Source organism: Grammomys surdaster, unplaced genomic scaffold (assembly GCF_004785775.1).
Source record: "Grammomys surdaster isolate TR1022 unplaced genomic scaffold, NIH_TR_1.0 185, whole genome shotgun sequence".
Lineage (NCBI taxonomy): Eukaryota > Metazoa > Chordata > Mammalia > Rodentia > Muridae > Grammomys > Grammomys surdaster.
This window is the reverse complement of record NW_021604630.1, coordinates 1,721,288-1,747,255: the sequence shown is the minus strand read 5'-3', so window position 1 is coordinate 1,747,255 and position 25,968 is coordinate 1,721,288. Positions and strand designations below refer to the sequence as shown.

Below are 25,968 nucleotides of genomic sequence, written 5' to 3'. Positions count from 1 at the left end.
CTCCTCCTCCTCCTCTCCTCCTCCTCCTCCTCCTCCTCTCTTCCTCCTCCCCTCCCTCCTCCTCCTTCTTGATAAACTCATTTACTATCTAGTTCTGGTACATTTACTATATTCTTACTACACTGATCTTTGAAGTAACTATTAACTGCAGATTTGCTTACTTTTTTTCCTGAGGTTTTCAATATTTATTTCGAGTGTTTTGAGGCTCTGTTACTTGTGGCAAAAGTGTTCACATTCACATTGCTGTTGTTACTGCACTGTGTTATTGTAATTATGGTTGTATTATATTGCCGAACAGGTCCCTTAGTGATGAAAACTTTTCAACTATAACGTTTCTTATCTGAAAAACTGCCTTTCCTGATCTTGCCACCTCTTGTTTTCGTCATTGATGCTGCTTGCTTATTAGCATGGTGCAATGGGCGTTATTATTTGACTTTCACCACGGTTTATTTTAAGCTGTCTTTATACAAAAGGCTTCTTTTAGTAGTAGCACCAAGTAGGATCTTACTTTGTACATAGCCTGGCTGCTCACTTGTTGTGTTACTACATTTAGATTAATAGATCAACTCAGATAGAACATTTGGGTGTTTGTTCCTCTGGTTTCCAACTTTGAGTACGTGTGCATGTGTAAGTGTGTGTGGTACCGTGTACACGTTTACTGTGTATGTGCATGTGGCTTAAGTTTTCCGGTCATGAAGGGTTCCAGAGTTTGAGGATCTAAAACAGGCTTTATTTTGCTTTCACTTCTAATTGATAAGCATGCTTGGGTGGCATAGGTATGTATTCATGGGCATGGCTGGAAGCTGATGGCTTCTTCCTTGATGTCTCTGTGCCTTGCTATTATTATTATTTTTTAACCTGTAGCTCATTGATCTGCCACTGGGCACTTGAGAACATCTCCCAGGTATAGTTTGGTGTGCTTGCAGAAATTCTAACAGTGGGAATGGAGGCTGTCTCTGACTTGTTTGACTGCTTATGGTATCCTTTTCCTCCTACTGGGTTGCCCTGTTCAGCCTTGATGCAATGGTATATGCTGAGCTCCACAGATCTCTACTTCTCCAGAGCTGGGATTACAAACTTATGCTGGTGATATCAGATCTTTATGTGGGTGCTGAGATCTAAACATGGGTCCCCAAGCTTGGCCAGTGCTTGGCTGACCAACCCAGTCTCTATCTCCTTGATCCTTGTTTTATTTATTGCTTTCAAAATGTTTTCCCTGGCTATGTTTAGCATTTTTAATTTGTGGTCTATTAAAGTGATTGTTATTCTGCTTTCTTGCTTGAACTGTCTCTAATGACAAATTTCTAATTATACTTACATTTGTTATTTTGTACATATGTCTTCTAGTTTCTGCCTTCGGGTTTATCTTGGTCTCTGATTTTGAATACTTTGGTGGTAATGAATACCAATATGGCTTTCTTTATGTGTCTTCTTCTTGAGATTTGTTGGACTTATAGTTTTGTTTTTAAGTAGTTTTTAAAATATATTTTTAATATTTTTACATCCCAACCAGAGTTTCCCCTTCCTCCCATCCCCCTAACCTCCCTCTGCCCCACTGCCTCCCCTCTCCCTCAGATCCCTCCATGCCCCCCACCCCCATGTCTTTCCTCAGAAAAGAGCAGGCCAATCAGACATGACATAACATATTACAGTAAGACTCAGCATATACCATTGCATCAAGGCTGAACAGGGCAACCCAGTAGGAGGAAAAGGATACCATAAGCAGTCAAGCAAGTCAGAGACAGCTTCCATTCCCACTGTTAGAATTTCTGCAAGCACACCAAACTACACCTGGGAGATGTTCTCAAGTCCCCAGTGGCATATACTTGACATTCTCAAAGGAGAGCCGAAAGAGGTAAAGGCTGGAGCTACTGCCTGAAACCATTCAGTGTGGGTCTTTGTTATCTCCGTCAGACTCTAACTCAGTTTATGGTTTCCCTTTAGACCTTTTTATTATAATAGGTGGGATAAGAATACAGCTTAGTAAATACAACTTTGTAAAGAATTCTGGCATGTTGTGTACATACTGAGAAGTTCCCTTCACTAGAAGTCATCTCACGTGAATGGCAAGATGTCTCAGTGGTGAGGAGCACTGGCTACTCCTGCAGAGCACTCATCTCCCACAAGTTGACTGAAAATTGTGTGTAACTCCAGTCCCAGGGAACTCCAATGCCCTCTTCTGTCCTCTGAGGGCACCAGGCACACACATGCTGCACATCTGTACCCACAGGCAAAACATTCATACACATAAGTCCTTTAAAAAGTGGGCATAGTGCTGGTTGATATTCATATCAACCTAACTTTAGTCTACTAACTCTGCCCCACTAACACAAGTATCATAGTAGGTACACAAATTAGTCATTGTCACTAGACCAAAAGGGACCTTTTTCATTGAACAAGGCATATCCACTGTTTAAGGAACAGATGTGTATAAACAAGTGTTCTTGAGCCTGGGATAGTGGGCATGGTTAACAACTCTCCCTGCATCCAGCTGTGGAAGCATTTTCTGATAGACATGTTAATGTTGTACTGTGTCCTCTGCTGTATCATCCTATGGAGGTCTTAGGCAATGGGACCATCTCATGAGGTTCGCGCAAGAGGGCGCGGGAGCGGGGGAGAGAAGGAGAGGGAGGGGGAGAAAGGGAGAGGGAGAGAGAGAAAGGGAGAGGGAGAGATGGAGAGGGAGAGGGAGAGGGAAAGGTGGAAAGGGAGAGATAGAGAGGGAGAGATGGAAAGGGAGAGGGGGAGGGAGAGGGGGGAGGGGGAGAGGGAGAGGGAGAGGGAAAGGTGGAGAAGGAGAGATAGAGAGGGAGAGGGAGAGATGGAAAGGGAGAGGGGGAGGGAGAGGGGGGAGGGGGAGAGGGAGAGGGAGGGGGAGAGGAAGGAGAGCCAAAAATGTATCCCTGGAAGTAATCCTTTATGTTTTCTTCTAGGTAAAACCGGCTAATACATTGTGTAGAACGGCAGACAATGAATGTGACCTTATAGAGTACTGTAATGGAAGAGAACCCTATTGTGGCCCTAATATGTACGTACGTGATGGGCATCCTTGCAACTCAGGTCAAGCCTTTTGTTTTGGAGCAGTTTGTCATACTTCTGACAATCAGTGTATGGACTTGCTTGGGAAATGTAAGTACCACAATATTCTTCTAAAACCTCATTACCCCAATGCCCATTATTCAATTCCTCAGGACAAAAATATGTCACCTAGTAATGGCAGAAGTCTCAATTGGCAATCATTAATTTCAAAGGTAACTCTTTTTTTTTTTTTGGGTTGTTTGTGTGTCTTTTGTTTCAAAGAGACAACACAAAGGACCCCTGAACTGACATTGAATTCCTAGTTGTTAAAGGAAAAACTTGGAAGCAGAAATGCAGCTTTCCCACAGTATTGCCTCTGATTTTGTGGTGACATCGTTTAGTTTAAATGCAAAGAATCTGGGTTTCTGGCCTTCAAGAGCCTGCCAACGAAGGGGAGCCCTCTGACATTTGACAACTCAGTTGCTTACTTAAGTGTTGAATTGTTGTTTTTTTTTTCTGCATGGGAAAAAATAGACTGTCTGAACGGATGCAGTTCATGTGAGCTAAGAGAAAGAAATTTCATTCTGAATTCCCAGTCTGCACCACTAACCCCCCATAAAGGCATGGCTTAGAAATGTCATCATGTTCCACTAAAGGATTTATCCCTGGCCAAAATGTGTGATGCCGTTATAACACATTTATATTAAAAGAATGGCCTGGAACTTAGTCACAGAAGCCAGGCTGGTTGGCCAGGGAGCTCCAGGGATATACACCTGTTTCTCTCTTTTATCTTGCTACCACTGGAATTATATATCCAAGTTTTTATGTGGAGACAGAGATTCAAACGCTACTCCGTCCCTGTATAAGGGAAGCCTGAATCATCTCCCTGCCCATAGCATCACTGATTTAAAGAAACCTGAGAAAGTTGTATTGTGAAGGCATTTAGCAGCTCAGGGTGAAGTTTGTTGCTGCAGTTACCACCAGTGTCATGGAATGCTCACGTTCCCCCTCTCCCCCATTTGAGGTTGATACAAGTGGTTCCTTATGCCATCTATATTACTGCCTAATGAGAAAAAAGATATGCTTTAATGAGTGATTCATTTCTATTGTATGTGTCCCTGTGGGTGCCTGTAGATACATGTGTACTACATGTTTGACTGTAGAGTCCAGAAGAGGATGTAAGTTTCCTGGAACTAGAGTTGCAGACAGTTGTAAGCCTCTGTAAGGGGTGCTAAGAACTGAAATCAGGCTCTCTGCAAGAGCAGTCGGTACTTTTAGCCACTGAGCCATCTCTCCAGCCCCTGCCTGAGCCTTTGAGTATTCCTTTAAAATATTAAACACAGGGTCAAACATTCTAGACCACCAGGAGGATAAACAGTTGAACAAATTGATGAATAAAAGGAAAGTAGCTGGGTAGCGAAGCATCCTCCCTCTTTCTTTTGATTGGTATCTGTACGACAGCTCCCATGGGTTAGTTCTACTTATGGAATTTGTACCGTCTTCTAGCTCTTCGGTGTGTAACCTTAGTTCAGGCTGTATGGATGATCTAGGCCCACATGGGTTGAAACATGTTTCAACTTCACACCAGAAGAAGTATCTGCAGACTTGCCATCTCCAACAAGAGCTTAGTTTATTGAGCTGGATCAGATTTCAGTGACAGAAACATTTTTCTGGACAGAGGAGACACCCTCTCAGCTCGTCTTTATCTGCTTTCTGTACCAGATATCTGATATCATGATGTCATAGCAGGTGTCCATTTGATGCTTCTTAAATTTTTTTATTTGCTCTACCTCTCAGTTCTGAGTCTCCTAAAAGAGTCAAATTTAGGAAGGGACTATGTGTGGAAACATGTCTCCTCCTGCACCATGAAAAGCTACACATTTCTACTGTTATCTCATATGGTTGCTTTCGAAGTCCATAGTTAACTGTCTCTTCTCCAGTGTTTTTTGTTTTTTGTTTTTTGTTTTTTTGAGACAGGATCTCCCTAGCTGTCCTGGAACTCATTCTATAGAGCAGGCTGGCCTGGAACTCAGAGATTAACCTGTCTCTGCCTCTGAGTGCTGGGATTAAAGATATGGGCCACCACCACCTATTGTTTATTAATTCTTTTTTAAGACAGGCTCTTGTACAGTCTGGGGGTAGCCTGGAACTTGCTATGTAGCATGCAAGGCACCCTCTGTACCTGCAGAATGCAGAATAAAAAAGCAAGAGCCAAACAAGAACTGTCATTCCTGGCAACTTAGTTCTCAAATTTGGACTGTACCTCTCAGGATCTCTCTTCTGAGAACATCCCCGTAGCAGGGAATGGCAGTTATGTCCCCAGAACTGTGTATCCTGGAGTTTCAAGAGCGATGACAGCTCACAGCACAGCTGGGAGGAGCCCGACTCTATCTGGAAATGTTCCCTGCAGCAGTTGATAGTCGTCTTCTTGCTTGAGTTGTCCCCTTCAGATTTAGGTAGACCTCAGTTCAAAGCCTATGGAAATCAAGGCAGAGATGTAAAAGCTGCTGATCTGGGTGAGCCTAAATTCTGCCCCCTAGGACAGCAGGAAAATTAAGTGTCTGAAGATAGATCAATCTTCTGGGTGGGTCAGGAGCAAAGAAAATCTTGGCCTTGAGAGACTGGGAGTGGGTACTTCACAGAGTTGTGGTGTTTCAGGAACCAAGTAAACAAAGCCACCAGGCTTGCTATCCTTAGCCTCAAAAACCTAGAAGGAAAGGATTCCAGAAGAGAGCGCTGAGGTGCTAAGCGTTGTGGGGTGAATCCATAAAGCACCTTAAAACAGTGGATTTCAACCTGTGGATCAAGACACCTCTTTCACATGGGTTACCTAAAATCATCGGAAAAGCACAGATATTTACATTACAATTCATAACAATAGCAAAAATGTATAGCTTTGAAGTAGCAACAAAAGTAATTTTATGTTTGGAGGTCACCACAGCATGAGGAACTGAATTAAAGGGTCTCAGCATTAGGACGGTTGTGAAGCACTGTGTTACAGCATTCTGCATTTAACTGCTCTAAGCTCTCTCTGGGTCAGGGCTGTGGTAGCAAGGTGTCCAGGCCAGAGAGTGTTAGACTTTGGCGCGCAGCTTAGAACAGACAACACCAGACCAAATGGTTCCGGGGCGGGGGAGGTGGAGGGAGGTTATTCAGGGCAAAGGGCAAAGGTGGGGGAAGAAAGATAGAGAAAGATGGCGGAGACAAGGGGCAAGGTTAGGGAGTTCTGCCTATTTTATATGGGTGGTGATGGGTGGTGATGTAGCCAGGTGGATTCTGGGAGTGTATGGCGGTTGCCTTGGCAACGATGTAGGAATCGCCTAGGTCACCTAGATGTGATGTCACTAGGTTCGGGCCTGATACCAACACACCTCCCTTTTTCTTATTATAAAGAGAAGAAAAAAGAGGAAGGGAAGTAGATGGTGTAAGGGGAGTCAGGGCACTGTGTCTCTTAAACTACTTCCTGCTGTGTAAGGGCGTAGTCTGGAGTGGGGAGCAGCTGGCTTCCACCATGGAGGTCCACTCAGTAGATGTATGTATCAGGTTCCTCTGTGGACAGCCGCTGGTAATTCTATAACAGGAACTGATTAATAAATTGGTCAGAAATAATAACACCAGGAGGATGACTAAAAAGGGTGTTACAAAAGAGGGTATCTGCTTTTCTATGGGTTTTCAAAAATCTCAGAACTGGAGAAGAACATCTTTTTTAGCTGTCAGGACAACTGGCACCCGTCAGTTCTGAAGCACCACAGCAGGAATCCCGTGAGTCTTGTATGTAGAAATGAGTGGCTTGCGGTGTTGGTAGAAGAAATGGTTGGTCCGTGATCCTAGCATATGTATCTGACAAGACCAATATGAGCAGCCCCCATAATTGTCTGGCCAGTTTCTACAATAATCTATCTGGGCAAAAAGAAAGCAAGTATAGAGAACATAATATTTAGATGGGATAACAGATATAGGGATGATGGCAATTTGGATTGGTTCTTGGCATCTGGCTATGGAACGGTTTCCTGACCCTATTTGGAAAGACTGTTTGTTATCTGTGGGTGTCTTTGAACTTCGAACCTCCAGATGTAAGGGCTGACCTGGATGGAAACAAGCAGCAGAGGGAGGACGAGAAACCCATGTCTAGTCCAGTGAGGTCGAGCTCAGTTGCTGGAGTGGAGTCTCATTTTCTGGGATAGAGGACAAGGTGGGTGATTTTGACGTCCTGTTAGGGTCAATGTGTATGAAGAAGAGTCGATTTTAGATGGGGGAGTGAAAGGCTTGAGGTGAGACAAGTGGACCCAATGAGGGAGTCCTTCAAGTTTAGCAGCTGTAGGGGTCACAAGAATTACTTTAAAAGGGCCCTTCCATTTGGGAGAGAGGGGTGAGGGCCGATGATCTGGAGAGGAGAGAAGGACTTGGTCTCCAATGTTGACAGGCAGTGGACAGGAGACAGTGTGTGGTTGAGGTAGATGGTGGTCAGCAAAGTTCCATAAGAAAAGTAATGGGGTGAGCAGATGGTTTGGGAGGGGAGAGCATTTAAGTGAAAGACCAGGAGTTAGAACTGGACATCCATACATGAGTTCAAAGGGTAAGATGAGGAGAGGCTGCTTGGGGAGAGCTTGTAGCCCGAAAAGAGTCAGAGGTAGGAGTTTACCCAATCAAGGTGAAGTTCCTGTGACAGCTTGACAAGAGTGGTTTTTTAAAGATCGGTTAGTTCTTTCTACCTTACCTGAAGATTGAGGGTGGTAGGAAATGTGAAAATGACAGGGGATGTCTAGGGCCTTAGATAGAATTTGAGAAACCTGGGAAGTAAATTCAGGACCATTGTCTGACTGGAGGGAGGCTGGGACACCAAATCGGGGGATGATCTCTTGGAGGAGATCAGAGACTGTCTGAGCCCTTTTGTTAGTTGTGGGAAAAGCCTGTACCCAGCCTGAGAAGGTGTCCACCAAGACCAGGAGGTGCTTGGGACATTTGACAGCAGACGTGTGGGTAAAGTCAAGTTGCCAGTCAGTTCCAGGAAGGGAACCTCTAGCCTGATGGGTAGGAAAAGGAGTACTATGATACCTCGAGTTGGGATCTGACATCTGACAGATTTTGCAAGAAGCAGTGATAGATTTTAAGAAATTTAAGTCCTCAGGAGTAGGCTGTAGGTGAGTCTTAACAAAATAAGACAACGCTTGGCTGTTAGGATGAAAGAGTTGGTGAAGATAGGACAGAGTTTGACGAGTGTCAAACGGTGCAGGTGGGGATGTGGGTTGCAGTGTAAGAATGTCCTGGAGATGGTGAGATGAGTCTAGGCCCCTAAGGGCTGCAGCTCTAGCTGCCTCATCAGCTCGGTTGCTTCCCTTGGAGACAATAGTCATCCGTCCAGCGGGATCTGCAGTGGACAATCCCAATAGCTGTGGGGAGATGAAAGGCCTTTAGCATGGCCATACTCTGGTTTGCATTAGTTACTGATCCTCTTTTTGTGGTAAGCAACCCATGCTTCTTCCAGATAGCAGCATGGGAAGGAGGATATGGAAAGCATATTTGGAATCTGTGTAAACGCTGAGGGATTGTCCCTGTGCCAGCTGGAAGGCATGGGTAAGGGCTATTAGTTCAGCCTGTTGGTTGGTGGTATGAGCAGGAAGGGCCTGTGCCTCCACCACCTTGGTGTCTGACACTATGGCATAGCCAGCTTTCCTGACCCTTTCATGTAGAAAGGAGCTTCCACCTGTACACCAGGTGAAGGTGGCTTGAGGCAATGTGCCCTCCTTATGTGTGAAGGATGAGGTAATAGTTCCTTTAAGGTTTCAGTGCAGGAGTGAGATAGGGAGTAGTCAGTATTAGGTCGAGGAAGAAGATTGGAAATATTAAGAGTGGGCATGATTGAAAGGTGAGGGTGGAGTTATTAGAGCTACCTGAAGAGAAAGAACCTTGCAGGGAGGTAGGGTCTGTAAGCCTTTATTAGTTAGGAGCTGTGACAGGTTGTGAGAAGAGAGGGCAGTTATAGGTGATCCCAGGGTTAGTTTCTTTGATTCTCAAATAAGGAGTTCAGCAGCTGCTAAGGTATGAATACAAGGTGCCCATCCCTGGATGGTTAGATCTAGTCTTTTTGACAAGTATGCTACGGGTGCAAAAGATGGTCCCAGTTGGTGACCTAAGACTCCAAGGGCAAATCCCTCCTTTTCAGTTACGTAGAGGGAGAAAGGATGAGTCAGGTCAGGGAGATGTAAGGCTGGGAACTTAAGAAGAGCCTGTTGGAGCCTTTGAAAGGGCTTAGTAACAGGTTTGAGAAGAGGTTTGTGGGTGGGGTCTAGTGCTGCTTCATATAAGGGGCGAGAAAGTAGGGAAAAGGAAGGACCAGGAATGCAAAAAGCTAGCCATTCCTAGGAATGATAACATCTCTTCCTTTGTAGAAGGAACAGTTAGAGTCTGAGTCAGATTCTTTCTATCTAAGGTGATAGCCTTGTGGGTTGGGGTAATTGTTAGTCCCAAATAGATGACCTGAGGAGTGGACAGTTGGACTTTAGAAGGTGAGACCCTGTAGCCCCAGCTGGAAAGGAAATTTAGAAGAACAGCTGTGTCAGCTTGGCTAATTTCTAGAGAGGGACTACAAAGAAGGACATCATCTATGTAAAGTACAATCTTAGATCTAGGGAGAGATAAAGAGAGCAAGTCAGAAGCCAGGGCCTGTCCGAACAGATGTGGGCTGTCCCGGAATCCCTGAGGTAGAGCAGTCCAGGTAAGTTGGGTAGAAAAGTGGGTGTCAGGATCTGTCCAGGTAAAGGCAAATATGTCCTGTCACTGGGTGTCTAGAGGGATAGAGAAAAATTCATCCTTGAGATCTAGGACTGAAAAATGAGAAGTCCCTGAGGGGATAGTAGAAGTGTGTAAGGATTAGCCACAACAGGATGGAGGGGAACCACTGCAGAGTTAATGCGCCTGAGGTCTTGAACCAGTCAATAGGTACCATTAGGTTTCTTTACTGTCAGTATTGGGGTGTTAAAGGTGAAAGAGGTGGGTCAAAGGAGTTTTTTCCTTAAGAGGTCAGAAATGATAGGCTTAAGTCCCCTGAGACTCTGGAGAGAGAGAAGGTATTGAACTTGGGTGATGTACCTGGTGGAGTCCAATAACTGGATGACAACAGGAGAATGATGTTTAGCAACAGAGGGGGTTCTGGACATCTCAAACTCAGGGGTCCACCTGAGAAGCTGGTAAGGGAAATAACATGTTGTTATTATGTTATTAACATGTTATGTTAGTGTTAGTAGGTTGACTGGCTAGAAGAAGGAGCAGAGGAACTGCTGGCGAGCTTGGGCTTAAGCAAATTGGTAGAACAAAGGAAATAGAGGCTCCCAACTTAGCTAAAATATCCCTTCCCAATAAGGGGGCAGGACATATAGGCACTACCAAAAAGGAATAGGTGAGAGGTACCCTATCTGGCATTCAGGGTCCCTCCCACCAATTGGAAGCTCCTTACCAATTAATACGCCAGTGTGTTTGTGGGCTTGTGCAGTCTGGTATCAAGAAAAGTGGAACTGTGAGGTCTGTGTAGGCCTGTCTGGCTGTCCAGCCCACATGGCAGAGCACCACATGGGGGCTGCAGTGGCACAGCTCACGTGGTAGAAGTTTTGTGAGCTTCGCAGCATCGGATGGAGTTGGTTTGCAGCAGCGGTAGAAATTTAGGCGGTCAGTGACTGCAGGTAACAGCAGAGGTGGCGGCAAACCACGTGGCTTCAGTCCTGCACCGGGTCACAGCAGCCTGCGGCTGGCAGGAGCTGCCTTGGTACCCAAAGTATTCGGTCTCGGCCCAAATGCACCAGTGTTAAACTTCAGCATGCAGCTTAGAACAGACAACACCAGAACATATGGTTCCAAGGGCAGGGTTTATTCAGGGCAAAGGGCAAAGGTGGGGGAAGAGAGACAGAGGAAGATGGTGGAGAAAGAGGGCAAGGTCAGGGAGTTCTGCCTGTTTTATATGGGTGGTGACGTAGCCTCTCCCAGGTGAAGGTGAGGTAGCCAGGTGAATTCTGGGAGTATATGGCAGTTGCCTTGGCAACAATGTAGGGGTTGCCTAGGTCACCTAGATGTGATGTCACTGGGTTCGGGCCTGATACCAACAGAGAGTCTTCACAGGGCGGTTCCGGTTCTCACTGCTCTGAAGCCAATATGCTGTTTCCCTCAAAACAAACAAACAAACAAAAAACCCTAAACAAACAAACAAAAAACCTCAGTGATTCATTCACAATAAATGCTTCTTGTGTTAATGTTTATTTTAGAAAAAAAAAATGTAATCAGCTGTAGCCGCCTGCAGCCACGAAACAACTGGGTTCACCTGAAAGGGGTGCTGGGAATGAAAGAAGGGACGGAGGGTGAAAAGAGGTGAAGCCAAGACAAGTATTCTGATCAAGGCTCAATGGTTTAATGTTCAACTTTTCAATTTAAAGGGGAAGCCCCACCTCCACTACCGAACTCCTTGCTCCAGTTTCTTCAGGGGCATGGGTGAGGGGAATCCATCCTAAATCAAAGCTGGAGGTGTCTCAAGGCAATCTCAGCGGGCAGGCTATTCTTCTCAGCTCTTGTAGCAGACTGTGGGTCTCCAAGGTGGTTAACAGATGAGTCCTATTGTTTTGGTCTGCTTTGGTAAAGGAGATCCTTCAGGCTTGCTCAAGGCTGGGGAAGGGCACAATCAGTGGCTTATGCTTGTCATCCCAACTGATGCAGGAGGATTACCGTCAGCCTTTCTGAAAAAAAAAAAAAAAAAGCATGAAGATGTTATTTATCTTGGTTATTGGATTTTTGACTATCCCTTTAAATTTTGTACCATCCAATCCTTGTCCAGGGCTAAATTAGATTTAGAGTATTGGTTAAATTAAGACAGGCTTAACAGAGACCCATTGCTGTTTTTGTTTGTTTGTTTGTTTGTTTTAAAAAAAAACAGGGGGCTCTTTTCAAATAAAGAATTACTACTGACAGTTGTAGATTCCCTTCACACATGTATCCACACATAGGAATCATGCCTCTCTGGAGGTGACATTTGCGATTAGTTCCTATAGGTGTGAGAAGTTGTGCAATAGGTGAAGAGGGGTCTCTTATCAGTGACTAGCAAATGAAAGCAACCAATCTGAGTTCTTATTCCAAATGACTGACAGGAACAGTACAACCGGCCCTTAAACCTCCAAGTCAAAGTGACAGGGATAGCTGGTACAGGTAGTTGAATTTTTTGCTATTTTTTTTACGACTAGCCATGACTCACACCTCTGTCCCCAACCTCTGTCCATAGTTGCGTTGCTTTCTGTACATGACTGGTTGTGTCCTTTCTACTTTAAAAATTCAACACCCCTTTTATGCTCATCAGGGTGTAAAGGCATGGGGACTCTAGTGCGGAACACGGGAGGGAAGAAGCCCAGCCTGGGCTGTACCCTGGGCACTTGGCTCTGTGATAAAGAATGAACTGTATCCCCCCCACCCACCAGTAAATAAAGAACTAGGGAAGAAAACAATTCAAAAGGAATAGAGAGAACCACATTTGCTCCTCCTCTTAAAATATGAAACATCTAAGCCTCTGTCCCACCCTCTCTTCCTTCCTTCTTCTTGATGAATACTAGGCTGACTTAGAGCCCAAATATTTCTTTGTAAATATCTCAATCCCTTGATCCTAAGGGATCACAGTACAGTTCCCAGTCTGACCCTGTCAGTTCCGCAGTATGATCTGAACACTTAATCTGTCTTAATTATTTTTGTCTTTCCCTTCAGATGTGAGAGGTGGTTCCTTCCAGTGCTTTGAAGAGTTTAATACCAGAGGCGACAGATTTGGCAACTGTGTTTCTAACTTTTGTGCTTTCGAGTATGTATTTAGAACATTATACTTAGGTTTAGAATATTGTTTCTCAAGTCCTAAAATGTATTCTGAGTGAAAGACAGTGGAGCAGTACTTTGCCAGGTTTCCTTGGTCACATGATCTCACCTGACCAGTTGTTGTCCTTTGCTATGGGAACATTTGTTCAGTGCCTACAATGTCAAAGGTGCAGTGACCTTGAAAACAGCCTCTAGAGATGGTTCTGGAGAAACAGACATTGTGTTAGATAGTTTACATGTATTATATATTTATGATAAACGTGACATACCTCACAAAATATATCTAATAAGAATTATCTTGCTTTACTTACAAAACAACAACAACAAACAAACAAACAAACAGCACAAAACTCTCCTAAGTCACTGGTAATTTGTCAAAATGTCAGTAGCTAACAAGACCTAAAAGAGCTGTCAGCATTGTCATGGTCATGTCAATTTTCATTTTATTCCTAAATTGCCTCATTCAAGAAAAAAGTCATCTTCTAAGTTATACTAAATTTTTATGAAAAAAAAAAGTGTTCAACCTGGATTTAAATTAAGATTACATTATTTTTTAGTGCGGAGCATATAATATTAAAGAAGAGTAAATTTTATTTTCACATTGTGTAGGGAGAGAAAACAGAAATCAAAAGTTTAGGGAAGGTAGGGTTTTGCTGACTTTCCTAATGTGGACCCTTAATTGTTAACTTGTATTATAAGCTAATATAAATACATAGCTTATATTATTATAAATATAGCTTATGTAATTATAAGCTATGGATCTCAGCTGGATGGAATAATTCAAACAGCAAATAGTGAATGGATCCACTTCCGTGCCATGTCTATAGTGATCACAGGGGACCCCAGAAGCTGTGGAGGGGAATAAAGAGTAGCCTCATAGGTAGAGTTTCAGTTCTATGAGATGAGAGGACTACAGGGTTGGGGGATGGTTTTGTGCACCATGTGTTTAGATGGTAATTTCTGTGTTTTAGTCCAGACACCAGCATCTTAGGGCACAATGTTATATAAAAATTATGTATATATAAATACATAGCTTGTATTATATTTATTTAAATAAATGCTAAGAGAACTTTACCATGATGCTTCCAGAAATGTTCTCTGTGGGAAATTAATCTGTACATGGCCATTCAAGAGGCTATTTTTGAAACCCAATATGTCTGCGGCTTATGGACAAGTCCGAGATGACTTATGCATCTCTCTGTATAAAGGCGGGAGAATAGTTAAGCCGACAAAGACAACATATACCGATCTATCAGACAGAGACGAGACATTTGTACAAGATGGCACAATCTGTGGCCCTGGAATGGTAATTTGAGATACTTTACATTGATTTTAAATTATTTTCCTTTTGCTGTTCATATTCATTTTGACACCATATCAAGCACTGTATTTTCTACAATTTCCTCACTGTGGTAAAGTGCTCATAACAAAGACCCCCATTTTAATCGCCTAGAGCTGAGTAATTTAGTGCTACCAAGTTTATTCTCTATGTTGCACAGCCACTACACCACTGTGCACTTCTGTAACGTAAAGGTCATTCTTGGGGGTGGGGTGTGAGGTGTGGTTCTTTATCCCTTTTGCTCCCAAGTAACATTCTGTCTAGCCTATTTTAGCTTTTAACTAAATGAAACGGCAGAGACCTGGTATTTTTGTTAAAAGGCTGCACACACTAAGCTGGGCAAGTGATGAGCTAGTCCAACCCTTTATGCCACCTACTTCCCATCCATGTGGTCCTTTACTGGCATCTGAATCTTTCCCTGACTCACTCTGGTCCACGTGTGTCCTCATGGCTGCTCTCTCATAGGAAGCAGTCTCTCATGGCAAGTTCTGATCCATCCAAATGATCTCTCCACACTTCCTTCTCTCCTCTTCCTCTTCTGTTTCTTTCTGTGACAACGCCACCCCCCACTGGAATTGAAAGTCTCGCCCGCCCTATACTCTTCTGCCCAGTTAATTGGCTGATCAGCTCTTTATTAGCCATAATTAGAGGTGATAGAAAATAATTTTTATATAACATTGTGCCCTAAGATGCTGGTGTCTGGACTAAAACACAGAAATTACCATCTAAACACATGGTGCACAAAACCATCCCCCAACCCTGTAGTCCTCTCATCTCATAGAACTGAAACTCTACCTATGAGGCTACTCTTTATTCCCCTCCACAGCTTCTGGGGTCCCCTGTGATCACTATAGACATGGCACGGAAGTGGATCCATTCACTATTTGCTGTTTGAATTATTCCATCCAGCTGAGATCCATAGGAACCATCCACACTGTAGAAGACGTTGCCATTTCTATCTTTTTCAAGGCTCTGTACTGTCTCACTCTATGTATGTATCACATATTGTATATCAATCCATCAGCTCCTGGCTACTTGGGTGCTTCATTGACTGTAAATAGTGCTACAGGATTAAAAATGTTTGAAGGGATACAATCCATCATCGCGGAAAGAGCTATCATTTGGGAGAATACTATAAAAACATACTTATATAAATACCCACCATGGCATTCATTGCACCATGAGGCATCTGGTCATATTGTATCCATATTCAAGGAAAGAAAGGAGGGTTGACAAAAGAGAGAGGAGACAAGAGACAGAAGGAGGAAGGCTATTTATAAATTATTTATCTGGTATCTTAGTCCCAGCAAAACCAGTAAACATCAGCTTCCAGGTTCTCCATGCCATCAGCAATCCTTCCTATTATTGCCTTTTTGATGGCAGGCATCCTAGTGGTCATCCGATGCTGTCTTGGTTTGTGTTCAGTGGATGGTTGGTGCAGTGGTGCCTTTCTCTAGGGCTCATTGCACATTTGTATACCTTAGTTGGGAGAATATAATTTTAATTCATTGGCCCACATACAATGAGGTCGTTGTTGAACTTACTGAATTTTGAAAGTTGATAGCTTGTGAGGCACATGATTTTCAGATACTTTATGTGTTGCCTGTTTAGAGTACTGGTAGCATGTTGAATGGACTTTAATTAGCATATAAGACAACCAATGCCATGGTGGTGTTTGTATAAGTATGCTTTTGCGGTATTCTCCCAAATGATAGTTCCTTCTGCATTCATATTTCTCTCTTGCTCTAATGTTCCTTACCTTTCAGTCTTGTTCTTTTCTTTCATAGTTTTTTATACTTTCACCACACACATGCACATGCACACACATACATGCGTATGAGCATATACATACAAGCATATTGTATACATTTAAATCTAGATTCTGAACATGAGAGAAATTGTATGATTTTGGCTTCTTTTCCTTGTCCTGGTGATACTTTTAGTTCCATCCATTTTCCAGCAGATGCCACACTTTAATTCTCCTTGATAACTCAGTGAGGCATCCATCCCCTATGTCTATTATCACATTTCCTTCCCTTTGTTTGTTGCTGGACATGTGGGTTTGGTTCATGTGGTGGTTTGAATGTAATGTCCTTCCACAGTCTCAGGCATTTGAGAACTTGGTTTCCAGTTGTGTGTCTGGGGAAGCCGAGGAGGTATGACCTCACTATAGGAAATATGTCAGTTATAGTGAGGCTTTGAGAACTTCAAGACATTAATCTCAGGTTTGTGTTCTCTGCTTCATGCTTGTCATGTAAGATGTAGACTTGCAGCTTAGTCCAGTCACCATGTCTGCCTACTGCTATGCTTCCCTACCATGGTGGTGATGGACTCTTATCCTAGAATTGTGAGTTAAACCAAAACAACCAAAACCAAAACCAAACACCAAAACAAAAACCCCCAAACATAAACCCAAACCCAAACCCAAACCCAAACCAAACTGACCAACCAAATAAAACCTTAGTTCTAGAAGTTGCCTTGGCTATGGTGCTTTATCATAGCAGTAGAAAGGTAACTAAGATATTCCTTAGCTGTTGTGAAGAGTTACTGGACATACGAAGATACAAGCATCTTAGGACTATGGTGACTCATAATTCTTCAGGAATATGCCTAGGAGTGTTAAAAGCTTCAAAACTTGAACTTCATAAGTTAAGTAGCACAACACCAAATTATCTGAACAATAAATGTACTAACAAGTTGTATAGGTAGCTATCAAAGGGAGAAACAAAAACAAAGACAAATATTTGAAAGACTTCAATTTATATCTTATTTAGGGTTTCTGTTATGATGGAACACCATGGCTAAAGAAACTTGTAGAGGAAAGGGATCTTTCCACCTGTGTCCCCACAGTTCAACATCAAAGGAACTCAAGCAAGACAGGAACGTAGAGATGGGAGCTGATGCAGAAGCCACACAGGGGTGCTACTCACTGGCTTGCTCCTCATGGCTTGCTCAATCTGCTCTCCTATAGAACCCAGGACCACCGACTCAGGGATGGCCCCTCCCTCAATGGCCCCTCCCTATCAGTCACTGACTACTACAGGCTCACCTACTACCCAGTCTCATGGAGGCCTTTTCTTAATTGGGATTCCATCCTCCCTTGGATAAGCAGACTTTCCCTGCTCATATGTTAAAGCACCTTGTATTTAGAAACAATTTATATTAAACTGTGCTACGTAATTGTTATATGTTGCTGAGAGCTGTTTTTGAGTTTGTTAGTTTGTTTTAGCATCTTCCTATTTCATTTTTTTTAAAGAACAGATATTGGTCTGTATTTTGGCTTTGTTACTAAGTCAATGCTGACCTCACAAAATCAGTTAGAGAATCAGTTCAACCCTTTCCACTTTTAGTAAGATTTGGAAGAGGGCCATTGGTGCTTCTTAAATATTTGTTAAAAACTGTTGTGAAGCCAGGGCAGAGGCTTTTCTCTGTAAGAATATATTTGATTACTGATTCAATGCCCTTACTAGTCCCAGTTAGGGTTATATTTGGACCTGCTATGTGTTCCTTGTATAGTTGTATTAGGTCACTGTGCAAATATTCCTGAGGGAAACAGCTTAAAGGTGGAAGAATTTTTTCTATCTATCTATCTATCTATCTATCTATCTATCTATCTATCTATCTATCTATCCATTCACCCACCCACATGTCCATCCATCCATCTATCCATCCATCCATCCATCCATCCATCCATCCATCCATCCATCCGTCTGTCTTATGAGTTCAGACATTTCATCCTGTGATTGGCTGTGATTGGATTCATTGCTGTGGTCTGAGGTGATCTCTTTCCAGTTGAGAAGAAGAGATAATGGGAGCAGGAACAAAGTACGTCCCTTGTAGTCATGCCTCTAGTGGCTTGGTTCCTTCAGCCAGGTCCGATCTTCTAGCTTCTACCAATACAAAATGATGCCATCAAATTAAGAATCCGTGAATGGATTGATCTCATTCTGAAACCAGAGCCTGTGTGATTCAGTCATCATCTCAGAACTCTCCCACTGGTCTCTTAAACCTTCAACACACAGGCCGATGTGGGACATTTCAGATTCTGTTTGCAATTCTTAACAGGTTTTGTGTTTCTAAAAGTTGGTCCACTCTAACGACATTATCTAGTTTGTTTGGCAAAAGGTTGTCCCTACATTCTTATTTCAGTATAGCTGTTAGTAATGTTCTAATTTTTTCATTTCTGATTGTGCTTATCAGAACTAAACATTTAAAACATAATACTTGCAATAGAAGGCTTTGTCAAGTTTGTTCTTTTTTAAAAGAAATTCAGGGTTTAGCTTTATTGACTTTATTGTTTCTCTTTTGTCTCTCTATACCCTAGTTTTTGATTCCTTATTCCTGCTAGTTTTGGGTTGTTTTGTTGTCCCTTCTACTTTTTTTTTGAGATTTTTTTTAATTGGTAATTTTATTTATTTACATTTCAAATATCTCTCTTCCCTGTCTCCCCTCTGCAACCCCCATCCTCTCCCCTTTGTCTCTAAGGGGGTGCTCCCCCACCCACACACCCACTCCCTTCTCACCCCTCTAGCATTCCCCTATGCTGGGGCATCAAGCCTCCAGGACTTCCCCTCCCACTGATGCCTGATAAGGCAATCCTCTGCTACATATGTAGCTGGAGTCATGGACCCATCCATGTGTACTCTTTGGTTGGTGGCTTAGTCCCTGGGAGCTCTGGGAGGGTGGGGTCCAGTTAATTGATAATTTTGTTCTTCCTATAGGGTTGCAAACCCCTTCAACTTCTTCAGTTCTTCCCCTAACTCTTCCATTGGGGTTCCTGGGCTCAGTTGGATGGTTGACTACATTTTCATCTGTCTTACTCAGATGCTGGTGGAGCCTCTCAGAGGACAGCCATGCTAGGCTTCTGTCTAGGAGCACTTCTTGGCATCAGTAATAGTGTTATGGTTTGGTGTCTGCAGATGGGATGGATCCCTAAGTGGAGTAGTCTCTGTATGGCCTTTTCTTCAGGCTGTGCTCCATTTTTTGTCCCTGTATTTCTTTTAGACAGGAGCAATTCTAGGTTAAAATTTTGGAGATGGGTGAATGGCCCCACCCCTCATCTGGGGGTCATGACTATTTAGTGGAGGTGGTCTCTTCAAGTTCTATCTCACCTCTGTTGGGTATTTCAGCTAATGTCATCCACACTGGGTCCTGGGAGTTTCTCACTTCCCTGTCATCTAGGACTTTCTAGTGGTTCCCCCCCAGTTACCCACTACCCACAGCTACATATTTCTATTTATTTTCCAGACTCTCTTGTCTTTTCTCCTGTCTCTTTGAATACCTGATCTTGCACCCTTTTTTTCCCCTCACCTCTCTCTCCCAGGTTCTGCCCTCCCTCTACCACTCATGATTATTTTGTTCCCCCTTCTAAGTAGGATTAAAGTATCCACACTTTGATCTTTCTTATTGTTAAATTTTATAGGGCCTGTGAGTTATATTGTGGGTATTCTGAGCTTTTGGGCTAATATCTGCTTACCAGTGAGCATGTATGTTGAACATTTCTTTAGGTGCTTCTCAGCCATTTGAGATTCCTCCTCAGTTGAGAGTTCTTTGTTTAGCTCTGTACCCCATTTTTAATAGGATTATTTGGTTCTCTGGAGTCTAACTTCTTGAGTTCTTTATATATATTGAATATTAGCCCTCTGTCAGATATAGGATTGGTAAAGATCTTTTCCCAATCTATAGGTTACTGTATTGTCCTATTGACAATGTCCTTTGCCTTATAGAAACTTTTCAATTTTATGAGGTCCCATTTGTCAATTGTTGATTATAGAGCATGAACCATTGATGTTCTATTCAGGAAAATTTTTCCTGTGCCAATGTGTTTGTGGCTCTTTCCCACCTTCTCTTCTATTAGATTCAGTGTGTCTGGTTTTATGTGTAGGTCCTTGATCCACTTGGACTTGAGCTTTGTACAAGGAGATAAAAAAATGGATCGATTTGCATTCTTCTACATGCTGTGATTACCAATTGAACCAGCACCATTTGTTGAAAATGCTGTCTTATTTTCCACTGGATGGTTTTAGCTTCTTTGTTAAAGATCAAGTGACCACAGGTGTGTCGGTTTAATTCTGGGTCTTCAATTCTATTCCATTGACCTATCTGTCTGTCTCTGTACCAATACCATGCAGTTTTTATCATTATTGCTCTGTAGTACAGCTTTAGGTCAGGGATGGTGATTTCCCCGAGAAATTCTTTTATTGTTGAGAGTTGTTTTCACTATCCTGGTTTTTTTGTTATTCCAGATAAATTTGAGATTTTTCTTTCCATGTCTGTGAAGAATTGTGTTGGGATTTTGATGGGGATTACACTGAATTTGTAGATTGCTTTTGGTAAGATGGCCATTCTTACTATGTTAATCTTGCTGATCCATGAACATGGGAGATCTTTCCATCTTCTAAAGTCGTTGATTTCTTTCTTCAGAGACTTGAAGTTCTTGTCATACAGATCTTTCACTTGCTTGGTTAAAGTCACACAAAGATATTTTATATTATTTGTGACTATTGTGAAGGGTGTTGTTTCTCTAATATCTTTCTCAGCCCTTTTATCCTTTGAGTAGAGGAAGGATACTGATTTGTTTGGGTTAATTTTATATCCAGCCACTTTGCTGAAGTTGTTTATCAGGTATGGGAGTTTTCTGGTAGAATTGTTGTGATGGCTTATGTATACTATCATATCATCTGCAATAGTGATATCTTGACTTCTTTCTTTCCACTTTGCAGCCTTTTGACCTCTATTTGTTGTCTAATTACTGTAGCTAGAACTTCAAGTACTATATTGAATAAATAGGGAGAGAGTGGACAGCTTTATCTTGTCCCTGATTTTAGTGAGATTGCTTCAAGTTTCTCTTCATTTAGTTGGATGTATATTACTTTTATTATGCGTAGGTGTAACAGCCTGTTCTGCCTCACATTTGGGGGCCACTCTGTAATAGCCTGAGCTGCTGCTCCCATCTGCCAGTCAGGGTCTAGCAAGAGAGAGAGAGTGGGGATGGAGGGGTGAGAGATGCGAAGAATGGAGACAAGACAGAGGGTCTGATCAAGTCTCTTTTATTGAAAGGAAATCCTGGGTATTTATACCCTTTACCACGTGCCTTGCCCTCGTGGACAAGTGCAGCTGAAGGCATTATGTCATGTGGATACCATGTGCGCCGTGCTTCTGGGGTCACTAAACAGCAAAACAAGATATGTGAGAAAAACAAGATGTTTATCAGAGTGTACTCAGCTGTTGTGGCTGTTGAAAACAAGTCTCTTGTCAGGGTATATGGCTTGAGATAGCTGCAAAGATGATAGCCACTTTCGGCGAGGAGTCGGCTCCCAACACTTAGGTATGGGCCTTGAATCCCTGATCTTTCCAAGACTTTTAACATAACAGGGTATTGTATTTTTTCAAAGGCCTTTTCAGCATCTAATGAGATGATCATGCAGGGTTTTTTTTTTTTTTTGAGTTTTTATAGTGGATTTTGTTGATGAATTTCCATATATTGAACCATCCCTGCATTCGTGGGACGAAGCCTACTACTTATCATGGTGAATGATCGCTTTGATGTGTTCTTCGATTTGATTTGTGAGAATTTTGAGTATTTTTCATCAATATTCATAAGGGAAATTGATCTGAAGTACTCTTTCTTTGTTAAGTCTTTGTGTGGTTTAGGTATCAGTGTAACTGTGGATTCATAGAACAAATTAGATAGTGTTCCTTCTGTTTCTATTTTGTGGAATAGTGTGAGAAGTTTTGTTATTAGGTCTTCTTTGAATGTCTGATAGAATTTTGCACTAAAACCATCTGTCCCTGGGCTATTCTTGTTGTTGTTGTTGTTGTGAGACTTTTAACGTCTGCTTCTATTTCATTAGGGATTATGGGACTGTTTAGATGGCTTTTCTTATCCTGATTTAACTTTGGCACCTGGTATCTGTCTAGAAAACCATCTATTTCATCTAGATTTTCCAGTTTTGTTGAATATAGTCTTTTGTAAAAGGATCTGATGATAGTTTGAATTTCCTCAGTTTCTGTTTTTATGTCTCCCTTTTCATTTCTGATTTTGTTAATTTGTATACTGTCTCTGTGTCCTCTAGTTAGTTTGGCTAAGGGTTTATCTATCTTGTTGATTTTCTCAAAGAACCAGCTCCTAGTTTCATTGATTCTTTGTATTGTTGTCTTTGTTCCTACTTGGTTAATTTCAGCCCCAAGTTTGTTTTATTTCTTACCATCTACTCCTCTTTGGTGTATTTGCTTTTCTTTGTTCTAGAGCTTTCAGAAGTGCTGTAAAGCTGGTAGTGTAGCAATTGCTTCAATTCCTTTACCAGGGCATTTAGTGCTATGAGTTTTCCTCTTAACACTGCTTTTGTTATGTCCCATAAGTTTGGGTATGCTGTGCCTTCGTTTTTGTCAAATTCTCAAAAGTCTTTAATTTCTTTCTTTATTTCTTCCCTGACCAAATTATCATTGTGTAGAAAGTTGTTCAGCTTACACGAGTGTGTGGGTTTCCTTTTGTTTTTGTTGTTACTGAAGACCAGCCTTAGTCCGTGGTGATCTGATAGAATGCATGGAATTAATTCAATCTTCTTGTATCTGTTCAGATTTGTTTTGTGTCTAATCATATGGTCAGTTTTGGAGATGGTACCATGAGGTTCTGAGAAGAAGGTATATTTCTTGGTTTTAGAGTGAAATGTTCTGTAGATGTCTGTTAAATCTATTTGGTTCATAACTTCTGTTAGTTTCACTGTGCCTCTGTTTAGTTTCTGTTTCCATCATCTGTCCACTGGTAAGAGTGGGGTGTTGAAGTCTCCCACTATTATTGTGTGAAGTTTAATATGTGGTTTGAGCTTTAGTAATGTTTCTTTTATAAATGTGGGTGCCATTACATTTGGGGTATAGATGTTCAGAATTGAGAATTCATCTTTGCGGATTTTTCCTTTGATGAGTATGAAGTGTCCTTCCCCATCTTTTTTTTTTTTTTTTTTTTTTTTTTGGTAACTTTTGGTTGAAAGCCTATTTTATTGGATGTTAGAATAGCTACTCCAGCTTGATTCTTGGGACCATTTGCTTGGAAAAGTTTTTTCTAGACTTTTACTCTGAGGTAGTGTCTGTCTTTGTTACTTAGATGTGTTTCCTGTATGAGGCAAAATGCTGGTATGTTTACATATCTAGTCCGTTAGGCTATATCTTTTTATTGGGTAATTGAATCCATTGATGTTGAGAGGTATTAAAGACCAATGATTGTTGCTTCCTGTTATTTTTGTTGTTAGAGGTGGAATTATGTGTGTGTGTGCGACAATCTTCTTCTGGGTTTGTTGTGAGAATATAAATTTCTCGGTTTTTCTTGGGTGTAGTTTCCTTCCCTGTGTTGGAGTTTTTCTTCTATTATCCTCTGTAGGGCTGGATTTGTAGAGACATGTTGTGTAAATTTGGATTTGTCATAGAATACCATTGTTTCTCCATCTATGTTGATTGAGAGTTTTGCTGGGTATAGTAGCCTGGGCTGGCATTTGTGTTCTCTTAGGATCTGCTTGACATCTGCCCAGGATCTTCTAGCTTTCATAGTCTCTGTTGAGATGTCTGGTGTAATTCTGATAGGTATGCCTTTATATGTTACTTGACCTTTTGCCATTGCAATGTTTAATATTCCTTATTCTGTGCATTTGGTGTTTTGATTATTATGTAGCTGGAGGATTTTATTTCTTGTCCAATCTATTTGACATTCTGTAGGCTTCTTGGGTGTTTATGGGCATCTCTTTCTTTAAGTTAGACAAGTTTTCATCTATGATTTTGTTGAAGATATTTACTGGTCCTTTGAATTGAGAATCTTCACTCTCTTCTATACCTATTATTCTTAAGTTTGGTCTTTTCATTGTGTTCTGAATTTCCTAGATGTTTGGGGTTATGAGCTTTTTGCACTTTGTACTTTCTTTGACTGTTGTGTCACTGTCTTCTACTGATAGGTGTGCCTAAGTTTCTCTATTCTATCTCTTGTATTCTTTTGGTGATACTTGCATCTGTGACTCCTAATCTCTTTCCCAGGTTTTCCATCTCCAGGATTGTCTCCCTTTGTAATTTCTTTATTGCTTCTATTTCCAGTTTTAGATCTTGGATGGTTTTGTTCCTTCACCTGTTTAAATGTATTTTTCTGTATTTCTTTAAAGGATTTATATGTTTTCTCTTTAATGGCTTCTACCTGTTTACCTGAATTCTCATGTATTTCTTTAAAGAGTTATGTCCTCCTTAAGGTCTTCTATCATTTTCATGAGATGGGATTTTAGATCAGAATTTTTTTTTCAGGTGTGCTAGGGAATCCAGGGCTTGCTATGTTAGGAGAACTGGGTTCTGATGTTGCCAAGTGACATTGGCTTCAGTTGCTAATGTTTTTGTGTTTGCCCCTTGCCATCTGGTTATCTCTGGTATTAACTGGCCTTGCTGTCTCTGACTGGAGCCTGTCCCTCCTGTGAGCCTGGTTATATTGGGCCTCCTTGGGTCAGGCTGTCTGTGGGAGGTGTCTGGTGCACCTGATTTGTGAGCCTGACAGTGGCAAACCTCTTAGGAGTCAAGCTGACTCTGGGTGTGGGCAGGGTGGGGGTGCTGGAGCTCATGTTCTAATCCCTGGTATAGTTATGGACAGAAAGGAAGGTGTGTCTCTCTGGCAGAACAGGAGGTCCCATGTCCTCTGTGCCCCAAGAGGGTTGAGGGGGGTTAGTTTAGTTAGGTATTAAGGCTGGGGCAAACCACATGTAAGCCTGGTGGTATAAGAACTCTTGGGGTGGGGGGAATCAAGCTGTCTCTGGGTGTGGGCAGGGTGGGGTTGGGGGCTGGAGCACAGTATCTGCTCTTGGGTGTAGTTGCAAACTGGAAGCTATTTAAAAAAAAGTATGAAGGTCTGTTGTTTATTTAAGTTCTGTTAAATAAGTCACTTTGTAGTGTTACTTTCCCCATTCCCTATTGCCTACTCATGCGTTTGAATGCTTGGCCCATAGAGAATAGCACTGTTTGGAAGTGCGGCCTTTCTGGAGTAGGTGTAGCCTTGTTGGAAGAAGTCACTGGAGAGATGTGCTTTGAGGTCTTAGGTGCTCAAGCTACACTCAATGTGGCACACAATTGCTTCTGCTGCTTGTGAGTCAAGATGTAGACCTCTCAGCTCCTTCTCTAGCACAGTGTCTGCCTGCATGCTGCCGTGTTTCCCACCATGCCAATAATAGACTAAACTTCTGAAACTCTAAGCCAGGCCCAATGAAATGTTTTCCTTTATAAGAGTTGCCATGGTCCTGGTGTCTGTTCACAGCCATGGAACCCTAACTGGGACACTTTGTTGCACTGGTGTAGTCTATCACGTTTATAGATCAGGGTCTGTTGAATCAACCTTGCTGTTGATCTTTGAGTTAATTACTTTTTGTAATGCTGTTATAAAATATCTAACTGAGACAAAGTTAAGTTAGTAAGGGATGGACTTGTGGTAGTTAATACTGAATACCAACTTGATAGGACCTAGAGACACCAAGGAGATAACTCTCTGGTCATATCTGTGATGGAGGTTCTACACTGGGTTGAGATGAGAATACTCACCCTACTCTGAACAGTGGGCTGAATTAAGAAAGAAGGAAAGGAAGGAAGGAAGGAAGGAAGGAAGGAAGGAAGGAAGGAAGGAAGGGAAGGGAAAGATGGGTTCATTTTTGGCTCACATAGCCTGTCGTGGTAAGGAAGAGGCATGGTTGCGGTTGGTTGCACTGCATCTGTGAATCAGGAAGCAGAGGATACTGGCTGCTTACCATTAACTCTCTTCCTCCCCTCCC

General features: G+C 42.2%; 1 protein-coding gene across 2 annotated transcripts in view; it reads left to right on the top strand.

The window, feature by feature from the left end:
• LOC114621943 (disintegrin and metalloproteinase domain-containing protein 5-like) overlaps positions 1 to 25,968 on the top strand; it is a 74,910-nt gene that overhangs the window by 23,094 nt on the left and 25,848 nt on the right. For both annotated transcript variants that reach the window (XM_028768290.1, XM_028768291.1), the window contains exons 14-16: positions 2,934 to 3,129; positions 12,748 to 12,838; positions 13,939 to 14,155. In XM_028768290.1, coding sequence (XP_028624123.1) covers positions 2,934 to 3,129; positions 12,748 to 12,838; positions 13,939 to 14,155 — 504 coding nt within the window. The remainder of the gene's footprint in view (positions 1 to 2,933; positions 3,130 to 12,747; positions 12,839 to 13,938; positions 14,156 to 25,968) is intronic.